The sequence below is a fragment of the Platichthys flesus genome, chromosome 3 (assembly GCF_949316205.1).
Source record: "Platichthys flesus chromosome 3, fPlaFle2.1, whole genome shotgun sequence".
NCBI classification, from domain to species: Eukaryota; Metazoa; Chordata; class Actinopteri; order Pleuronectiformes; family Pleuronectidae; genus Platichthys; species Platichthys flesus.
In genome coordinates, this window is record NC_084947.1 from 27,753,767 (window position 1) to 27,764,963 (window position 11,197).

The 11,197-nt window shown below is 37.8% G+C and overlaps 2 protein-coding genes across 2 annotated transcripts; both read right to left on the reverse strand.

The window, feature by feature from the left end:
• Nucleotides 1-1,654: 1,654 nt before the first annotated feature.
• On the reverse strand, nucleotides 1,655-7,046 carry si:dkey-3h3.3 (uncharacterized protein LOC100144568 homolog). Its single transcript, XM_062384961.1, has 4 exons — nucleotides 6,266-7,046; nucleotides 4,978-5,964; nucleotides 4,060-4,277; nucleotides 1,655-3,002 (listed from the first exon to the last, which is right to left on the reverse strand). Exons 1-4 carry the CDS (start codon nucleotides 6,269-6,271, stop codon nucleotides 2,933-2,935), a joined length of 1,281 nt encoding a protein of 426 aa, XP_062240945.1. The 5' UTR covers nucleotides 6,272-7,046; the 3' UTR covers nucleotides 1,655-2,932.
• A 1,247-nt stretch (nucleotides 7,047-8,293) lies between these two features.
• LOC133950824 (molybdopterin synthase catalytic subunit) lies at nucleotides 8,294-10,007 on the reverse strand. Its single transcript, XM_062384963.1, has 5 exons — nucleotides 9,866-10,007; nucleotides 9,317-9,430; nucleotides 8,768-8,924; nucleotides 8,527-8,650; nucleotides 8,294-8,444 (listed from the first exon to the last, which is right to left on the reverse strand). Exons 2-5 carry the CDS (start codon nucleotides 9,426-9,428, stop codon nucleotides 8,337-8,339), a joined length of 501 nt encoding a protein of 166 aa, XP_062240947.1. The 5' UTR covers nucleotides 9,429-9,430; nucleotides 9,866-10,007; the 3' UTR covers nucleotides 8,294-8,336.
• Between the last annotated feature and the right edge of the window lie 1,190 nt (nucleotides 10,008-11,197).

An 11,197-nucleotide genomic window follows, 5' to 3' on the forward strand; every position in this document is an offset into this window, starting at 1 on the left:
GTTTGGGTTACCGCTGGTGGACAGATTTGACATCTTCACAAGAATGGTATTACATGTTGACAAAGAAATCAGCTGCTGATAGATTTCTGTCCGATTTTTGTCAAATCATCAGTGCCCAAAGATTTTGTTCTATCGTAGAAAGACAGGAACAAGGGTCCAAGTTTACTTTCTATGGCTTTGACTGTCTCAGATTTGGTCAAGCTTGTCAGTATGTGTTATCACAGAACAAAAATGTAATGAAGAACTTTTTATTTTGAGGCTGAAAATTCCCCATCTATCGCGGACTGAACTAAACTGTCAAACACTTCCTGTGTGGTCAAAAGTCCAATGACTATTCTCAAAATAAATCTACTCAATTTCAGAAAAAAAAGATGACCGCTCGAATGCATGGAGAATCAGAAGAAGAGATAGATTCATACACAATGTATTTTTATCAGACAAATTCCAAGGACATGTTACAATTACACCATCTTTCAAAATATTGAACTCTGAAACATTTCCCCCCGGCTTTTCACTATACTTTGCTCTTAATTCCACATTCCCTCAAATAATTGTATGCATTTTCTTTTCAGATTTGTTGAACTGTTCTGTATAAACACAATTTTTGCTATTTAGGCTCATGGATCTTGTGTAAAACATGGCTGATGACAGATAACCTCCTTCTGATGGATGTAGTAAAGGGTGTATGATGCAGCCAACCATTGTGGGAGAAGGGGTGACCAACAGGTTTATGCAACTGAAAATCACCTCAAGTAGTGGTTTGAATATGAGAGATTATTTATGATACCTTAATAAATGGAAGTTCTACTCTGTTTTTGTCTTTGGCCCTATACAATAAACCAAGGGTTTGGAAGGGTCTAATCACACAACAGATTTCATTATATTTGAACATTCTTGACCCTTAAGCTAATTTATTGATTTTATAAGGACATAGGTCTGTGAGCATTGTGTGCGCAATGGAACCTTATTTACCATACAAATTAAATCTTATATTTAAGTTTTTGTTACATTAGCATCTGTTGACCTACCACTATCTTACAAAACATGCAAGTTCAGCGTCGAACTTTGTCCTTTTACTTACGAAGCTCAAGCCACTTTGGATCATTTCACCACACTCACTGAAATCATGATCCTCCCCGTCAGAGTCCAAAGAGAAGTGAAGAAAGGCAGGTATCTGTAAATATGTTCTCCGTATGTGATTTATGTATGTATGTCAGTGATGTGTTAAGTGTACAAGCTACTGGATGATCTGAATTTCCCACGGGATTAATAAAGTATCCATCTATCTATCTATCTATGTGCACAATAAATATGGTTTCATTTCTGTCCGGGTTTATTTGTCAAGATGTTTATATTGTTGTTTTATGTCCGATTGTTGTTTTTATGTCCAATGCACCAACCACACCAAGGCAATTTTCTGTATGTGTAAATATACTTGGCAATTAAAATAATTCTGATTCTAATTCTGACATGAGCTGAAACCAACACCAAGGTCACTGGCGGCACAGCAACACAGCAACTTACCTGGGTTTCAGGTAAGGTATATATGCTTCAGTGGAATACAGCTGACAGGACTCATGGTAAAACCCTTTGACTCAACAACAAATCATTTAACCAGTATCCACATGCTCTGAATAAATACAATGAACTTAAAAACATTAGACACACAAGTTACCATATAACAAAAATAATGGTGGCTTTGTGTTATTTAATGTATTACACAGCTTACACATTATAAAGTTTTACCTTAAACAGACCAGTAGATTTAGCCATTCATTCTCAAATATTTCTATAGTATCAAACAGTATAGATAAAAAAAAGAAGGAATAAGGAATTATGAGAGAAATCTGCAAAATGGGTCGTATGCCTCTGCCCACCAGTGCATTTCAGTCTAAATATTTTTTTATTTCCAATTACCATGACCTCTGACTGCTGAAATCCAATAAATTCATATTTTAATCAAAGTGGAAACTGCTCAAATTATAAAGAAATTACCTTAAGTCAGACATGACCTTGACATATCCTGTTGAAGAAGCCAAAAATATGTTTTATGTGGCCACAATGACCATTAAATCTAATCTTTCAGGCCAAATGAATGTTTTAACCAAATTTTAAGAAAAAGTTCCTAAGATGTTGCATTCACAAGACCAAATCTGGTTTTGTTACAGTCACCCTGACCTACAGCCACCCAAATCGATCAGTTCATCTGTGACTAAGTGAATTGTTACAGATGTAATGAATTCCCCTCGGACACAGACAACAATGTAAGCTCAAGTGACCCTTAAATTTTGACCACCAAAGTCAAATAAGGAAATGTTTGTGCCGAATGTGAAATGATTCCCTCAAGGTGTTTCGGAGATATAACTTTCACCGACTAATTTACTTGTGAGGACATAGTGACCTTGACCTTTGACCACCAAAATCTATCAGGTCACCTTTAAGTCCAAGTGAATTTTCATGTCAAATTTGAAGAAATTCCCATAAGACATTCTTGACATATCGCGTTCACAAGAATAGGACGGACGGAAAAAAAAGAAAAACATATTGGCCCAGGCTGTCATCAGCACAGAAAATTTGAATCTGAAGCTGTGGTTGATAAATGTGAGATGTCCTTATTTATGAAACATCAAATGATATTAAAATAATATTAATTATACCTTCTATGTAGTCTTTCTGTATATATGCTCTCCGTATGTGATTTATGTATATATGTCAGTGATGTGTTAAGTGTACAAGCTACTGGATGATCTGAATTTCCCTCGGGATTAATAAAGTATCCATCTATCTATCTATCTATCTTTTGTTTTGTTTTATATGTGGGTTTTTAGATGGGAGATGTTTGTACATAACTTTGAAGAGATAATATTGTAATTTAACAGATGACATGAGCTTGTTAGTCTATTCATGTGATAAAAAAACTCTATAAAGAAACTCAGTCAATTCCCTTGAGTTTCAGTTCATCTCCAACTCGGCTGAGGTAGTCAGGATCTGGGTATCCATAGCTGTAAAGACAATGACAGAAATTAAATAACTTTCTATGGACAGTTAATCTGTAATGTTGCATGATTGCTGGTCATTAGCCCTGTAGCAGGCTGCCACTAAAATCACAAGACTTCTGAACAGATGATTACATTTAGGTCATAAATTTACAGATTTCCGTTTTTTATATATATATATATTGTTTTTATATACATATTTTATTTGTGATATGTGGCTGTGGCTGAGGGGTAGAGAGTTTGACCTCTAATCAGAAGGTTGGTGGTTTGAACTCCGATTATAGCTTCCAAAAATTATGAAAACAAAGTAATCGACAAAAAACGATTATCATCTCAGGTTTAGTTTTGCAATGAGGCTCTCTCATTTTGTCTTGCCTCTTGACACCGGGCTGTTATTCTGCTATGGATCAAAGTCAATCCTTTATTCTCACAGGCAGCATTTCTGCTGCATGTCTACAGTGGTGCTGCAATTTAGGGTTTGTGGTACAACTGTATTCCTTCGAATAAAAGTCTTAACTCAACTAAATGTCAGGGCACTATAACAGGGTTTCAGTTTGAGCGGCAGCCTGGATCCATCATCCGACACCATGGGAGTCACCTTGCTTGGGCATATGGGGCTGAAATCCTGGACGTTATAAATTTAGTCCCAGATAACTGGCGTGTGGAATGAGGAATGTTTCGCATTTCAGCATTTAATCGGAAGGGATTATCCAAAATGCCTGCGCAGGCAGCGCGGCTAAGGCTGTGTTGTTGTGAATGCATATGTCCTTCTCTTAAGTGGGGAAAAAAAATATGCTTGTTTAGTGTAAAAATAAGTTTATTACATTAACAAGCAACTAGGGGCAAAATATTGAAATCTACATTTTCTATGTCTATTCTGCTGTGAGCTGTGCATAAGGTAAAAGAGCTGCTGCTGAGCTGTGGCGGAGCTGCACTGCTCATTCAGTTAGGGAACAATCTACATCTGTTATAATGGGCGCCAAAATAATTTAGATCTCTTTTAAGTCCATCATGATAACAATATTGACAGAAATAATCGTAATCATGTTTTTTGTGTCCTCACCAAGTTGGTCCTCCGTGTGTTGAAGTTTTGTGGTGAATATCATTCCATGTGACTATGTTGTTTCTGCCTGTGGTGGTGGAGCGACCCACAGTGAAGATGAGTCTCTGGTCAAAGGCACGTCTCAACAGCCCCAGGATCCTCCTGCCCTCTGAGGAGTCTGGGAGATAGGCCGTGCGGAATACACCTTCAAATGGCTGACCAGGATTAGGATGCTCCTCCTGCAGACAGACAGTAGATGTTTCTCCGCTTGATTTTGTTCTGCCAAGTTGTCCATTATTATCTGGCTAAGAGCAACTCGGAGTCCAAATTATTTATGAATCAATAAATAATTTATTAATTTCAAGACACATACTAATGCTAATACAATTTTTACTATAATTAGCAGAATAATGCCTAGTACAAAAAGGAGGGAAAGAAAAGAGAATCAAATAAGAATGGAAACGACCAAATACAGGAACTCCAAACACTGTCCAATTATATATCAATAATATAACATATCAGGCTAACTAATTAGTCATATAAATTGAGTCGGTAGATTTCACCAGCAGGAGATTGATTTCTTTTCCAGTGTTATGATTAAAGAAAACTCATCATAAATGAGAAGAACAGAGTGAGAAAAAATTATGTTAACGTAGAATACTGCTGGTAAATGATAAACCACAGTCATCAGTAAATGTAGTCTAAGCTAGAATCACACTCAGTAGAAGGCATACCACCGCTAAGGCAAAAAAAACCTCCACATCATTGTGTAGTTCTTACATTAGATACATAAAAGAAAAAAAGGATGTCGTCTGTTAAATTAAATTATTTATTTGTCATAAAAAAAACACAACATAAAACTGCCTTTTAAAATGTTCGATGAAATGTTGCATAATTCTGCCAACATGTTTCAGTTTAGTGTTGTATCATGAGACTTACCTCTTGGATGCCACTTGGAACCTCATAGTCTATAGTAATTGTTCCATATTTCTCATATCCAGGTAAAGATGAGCTGTTTCTGTAGATTTTCATTATGCCTCCATCAGGTTGTGTCCCTGTCAAAGTACCATATATCTTTCCACATGTGGGGCACACAGGCTTATATTTATAAGCTTTTTGAAAACAGTCTTTGCAGAAGGAATGCTTGCACTGCAGGGTTTGCTTCTCCTTAATCGCTATTGGTTCCATACAGATTGGGCATAATTCATCTTCAGGATCTTTGTCTTGTATAGGCTGAGGACCCCAGGTTCTACTGCTTGGGGTTTCTGTTGAACCTTTGATCACTGGACTCTCGCTTGAACGTTGTGTATTTTGTGAAAGGAACTTCTTCAATTGAGCAATGTGCAGAAAGGGCCCTGTAGCTGAATCTGGATATCCGTGGCTGGGTTTAAAAAGGATTTTGGGAAACCTCATCTGCAGGTCTTTCAGTTGTTGTGGAATCACAGGGACAGAAGTGACCTGCAGGTCAGAGGCAGTTCTCTGGTAGAATGTGATGAATCTTTGTCTGACATAATCAGCATGAACAGGGTGTGCGGAGACACCCTGCTGTCTTATAATCACCTGCACTGTGCCACTGGGGTTATTGTGCACTGTTCTATGTTCTGGCTGGGTTTCAAAGACAAAACTGTTCCCTTGAATTTTGTTGAGTTCTTTTGCGCATTTTTGCTGAATGTAGGTCATAACAGCCACAGATACATCAATCGATTGGATATGAGTTGAAGCATCTAGCTGACCATGTGTGGCAGAACTGATGGAATGTTTCACTGCTGATAGTCTGACTGAAAGGTATTCCAGTTCCTCAAAGGTTCCTCTCACTCTGTAGCAGGAACCATCTTTCTCAGCACTGTAAGATTTAAGAATCTTCCTTAATCTTCCAGGCTCTGTGTAATCAGCTTCATCAATGATGATAGTGATGTCTGTGATAAACTGCAAAAATACAAGATACCTAAAGTTAGCCATTTAGACATTTGGATAGTCTCTGGTGAGACTGGTCTGACAAAAACAATCAGAAAAGTTCAGTTCTATTCAGTTGACTGTCTCCATTAGTTTGTGCATTATTTCAGAAACCTTGAGTGAACATTCTTCACCCCCCCCCCCCCCCCCCCCCACAGTCAGCGACAGTGGTGACGTGTCACAACTTCACCAACTGTAATAAAGCCCCTGCCTTCATTCCTAGCTTTCCTTTGGCCTCTTCATCTACTGTTGATGTACATAATAAGACACTTACCTTCATGTCGCAGTTACTCTGACTTAGTTCTTCCTCTGGATTTAGTGCTGAAGACCTGTCTGCTTTTCGGTTTCACTTTCATGTTCATGCGTCCTCACTTGTCTTTTAGCGATCCCTGTCGCTCACAGAGGAAAAAACATCAGCCATTAAAGCCACGAGTAAATATGTCATTGTAGTCGATCATTGACTCACAAATGTGTTCTGTCCAATGGATACAAATTCATTTCCCCCACTTGCTGCACTTAGAGTTCTTACTTTATCCAAACATTCATATTTCCATTTAGGCTTGTATATACTGGTTTATATATGTTACTTAATACTTTACTTCCATTATTCACAGGGAAATATCCGCCTCTTTACTTCACTACATTCAGCCAAGAGTTTGCTGTTCTTATGCAGCTAGCTTTGTAGCATATCTGTTTTAGTGTACAAGATGATGTATAGGATATTCTGAGGATCATATCTCAAATTGAGGTCAACGTATAAATGTAATTTACTTAAAGTCTATATATATATTTTTTTTGTGTGTGTGTGTGTGTCTGTGTTGATAAAATAACTCAACAGCACATGGATAGAATTTCACCAAACCTTGTGGGAATATTACCGAGGAGTTTCTCCAGATGATTCACTTTGGATTTCATAATTCTCAGGTTAATAAAAATAGTCCTAACACTTACAATTTATACCCCTTCATATGACGTCATGCGATAAGTGACGTCTTGTAGATGAAATTGACATCATGCATAGTTAAATTGTGCCCGTATCTCTGCATCCCAAAGGATTGTAGACATGACATAACATGTATATAGATTGAAAAATAACTCATGATCATATGATAGGATCATGACATCACTATGACATCATCAAATTAGTTAGAAAATTACATTATGCAATGAAGCATTCACTTTTGCTAGAGATTAGACTAGGCTGCAAGTTTAGTTTACATCCATTTCGAGACTCAAATACTGTATGTAGTTAGATTTTTAAAGACATTCAATAAATAGCATTGAGTATATTATACAATAGTGATTGCATTCCCAGATATAGTCAAAACCATGTTTTGTGAGGTATTTGACCACTACCTTATCAATTCATCCTTGAGTCCAACATTTGTGTAAAATTTAATTCCAAGGAGTTAAATGGTAAATGGTTTTGTATTTAAATAGCGGTTTTCTAGTCTTGATGACCACTCAAAGCGCTTTACAGTACAGTTTTACATTGACCCATTCACACACATTCATACAGTGCATCTATTTGCAGCACTTTGTTATTCTATGGGGGGCCAGTCAGGGTTCAGCATCTTGCCCAAGGACACTTCAGCATGCAGATGGGTCAGACTGGGGATCGAACTGCCGACCTTCAGGTTGGAGGACGACCACTCTACCCCTCAGCCACAGCCGCTCTAGATATAGTTTTCATGACAGTAGGACATACTGACCAAAGACAAATATTATGCTTCTGGCCACTATAATGTCACCAGCACATAGGCATTACAAGCACAAGCTACCTAGTAAGCTCAGACCACACTTGAGTCCGAGAAAAACTATGACTGATCTCAGTTTCCCCATAAAAAGGCAGGCAGAAAGAGTTTTTCACCAAATCACAGATAGCTGACATAATAAAACTGCTGCCATTCTGAAGAAATACACCAACAGATTAAGGTCAGTTTCTGAACATTATAGAGGCAAATGTGAGTTCTTTGCTCTTTTTCCTGGTTACTTTCCTGATATACCTGTAAAAATAATTTGTTAGAAGTGTCAGGACCAGGGTATACCTCAATATACCTATCAACCACATACAGGCAGACATTTTTTCTTCCAGTTGACCAAACAAATCTTGATCCTTTGTTGATGTCAGTCATACATACTGCATCGCATGTGGTGTTTGACATTAATGTAAAGAAATATTAATTCTGGTCCGATGAAGAACTGACTGAGGTATTCCTCACTAACTTACCTGACATCAATGTCTGTTATTGTTTCAGACTTCCACAACAGAAACAGAGACCAATAATCAAAGATCGTTAACTTTCGTGTTTCTTTCAGACATTCTACACTTTATTTGCAGCAGCTCACAATGACATGTTAACGTTGATGTTTTCTCTCTGAACTTTACTGTGTTCTGACCAGGGACACTCAGAGTTCTCCTTCCAGCTTGCCTCCTGCGTGTCATAAACCTCCTGTTGATCAGAGTCACATGATCAAGAATCAAACAAACATCCTCGGTTATCAATAATCACGACCGGCTCCTGAAGTTGCTACCTTCTTCCAGATTGGGACGTTGGCCTTCAGCTGGCTGATGCAGTGGTTGATTGCCTGCTGGCTGTCATGGCGATGAGGTGACGAAATCGCCATGACAACACTGGCCTCGCCCACCTTTACCCACCTGAGGGAAGAAGTTCACAGATGAGTTGGACATACATCAACCCTTATGATATTATTACCAAACTGTCAAACTACTTGTTAGTGTAAGCAGTTAGCATTAGTAGTGTTAACGCCTCACCCCAGCCTGTGGTGGACACAGATATGCGTAACAGTCGGCCAGCGCTCTCTGATGTCACCACACAGTTTGATGAACTCAGATTGGGCCATGAGCTCGTACGCCTCATACTCCAGACCAATCACCTTCCTGCCATCCACCTCATCCTCACGGGTTGTACCTGCAGACATGCGCACATACACATTACTTAAAAACACAACTACATATTCTTCTGTCTCTGTGAGGATACTCATTGACATAATCAGTCCCAATCCCCTAAAGCCAAATCTAACACTAGATTTTTACCCTCTAAAATAAACCGACATCCACCAAATATATTTCCCTCTACAAATATATCATAACTGCCTTGAAACATTAAATTATGACTTTATTCCAGAATTATGACTTTATTACATTGATATTTTCCTTCAAATATAAACCCCCCTCTGAAATGTAACATATTGTGTGTTGAAATACTATGTTATTCTAAAAGGGTATTGTCCAAAAATCTTGTAAAATATAAGGTAAATTATTTCTGCAGCTGTGAATAAATTATAAAAATAAATTGTAAACCTATAAACACGGAAATAGATCCACAAGAGGCACTGCTGACAGTATCCACCACATCCTGAACAGGCAGCCAATCACGACTCAGCTTTAGGATGTCTCTCCGCTCATCTGACATCTCTGGAAAAAAAAAGGTTTTTCGGGTGTTTTACACCCAATTTCAACATAACAATGATACATTCTTTTCTGCGGTCTCATCATCAATGCCACAAAGATAATGTGAAATGTGGACTGTTTCAATTGGAATCAAAACAATACAATTATTTTTATTGTAATTTTAAAGATGCGATCATGTAATAAGTTGGACATGACCGACACACAAATAATTAGAAAGACCACACTGCAGCTGAATGTCCCTGTCAGCCAGTTCAGTGTCAATCTGCATACACCTTCTTTCCTGTGACCTTGGATCAATGAAATCTAATCAGTTAATCTATGAGTCCATGTGATAATTGAGAAATTCCCTAAAGGCAGACTTGAGGTATTATGTTCAAAAGGCCAAAGGCATGTTTTGTGAGGCCATCATGGCATTCATCTTTTAAATCCAACACTTACTTTATCTGTTGTGTTCTATCCTCCACTGAGAGGTGGCACAACAGCTACCTCGTCCCCGTCTCCCAGGGTTACCACCTGGTCGCCAATGTCAACGTAATGCTGACGCACTGCCAACACAACTTGACCCTGAAGGATGGACAGTCTACACACACACACACACACACGACAATTTACTAAAAAATAGAACAGGCGACCAGGGGCCTGTTTTATGAAGCAGGATTTGCAGTAATCAAGGTAACTTTAGGTTTAATTCAGATTTTTGTGAACTAAGAAAGTTGTTCACTGCTTATAAAGTAAAGAATCACCATGGTCACATTGCTGAAGGACTAACATTATGATGAAAACAGATCAAAACCTCTAAACGGGCAAACTAAACAAAAATTAAGTGACTCATTTATCCATAGGATATTAAGGACAAGAAAAACATACTAAACAGCAGCAGATATTTTTTGTCCACTCTGTTTGAAAAACAGAGCTTCTCAAATATACACAGTTTTGGGGGAGAGAGTTTATCACAATATATCTCTGATAAGCTTAAGTCTCTTATTTAAAAAAAACCCACTGTTCAATATTTTCATAATTATAAATTATCATTTCATACAGACTGAACTCATCAAACCTTAACTATTTATATTTTCTCCTCTGTTTTGGCAGCAAAAACAGTCTAATATTACTTATTTTTTATATCAACTTTACATCAATATAACTTTATTAACTCTAACTTTATTAATATAAACTTTTTAAAATCTAAATCACATGTCCATAATTGTTTGACAAAAAACAAAGACAATGCTCAATAATAACCTTATAAAATGACTGAGTATTTACAATTTATCTTTAGCCTTAGAGTTACATTTAACATTGTTTAATGTCACCCGTCTGTCACAGCAGATATCAGCTTTTCTTCTCATATCACATTATGAACTTAATTCATTGTTCGGACAAAGTTGCTTGAAATAAATGACTCTGCATCTTTAACATGAACATGAGCGTATATGAGCTGGATAAGCAAACCCAGGCTGAACTGAGACAGCTGATAACCAACTTCTTATTACAGGTTACCAGGACGGACGATGTTAGGATTAAGTGAAACAGCATAACACAAACATTTCCTGGGTATGTTGAACTTGCTAAGACAGACTCCAGGGTTAGTAGAGTGCCAGACAGAGGCTAGACATTGGGGACATTTGGACATACTATATTCTGTCACTGATGTGCTTCATACCTCGGATGCCGCTGTACCAACAGGTTCCAAAGGTCCCGGCTACTGATTGGTGTTGGCACTGCAGTGACCTCCTCCTGCTTCACTCCAGTTAGCTCCACACTTTTAGC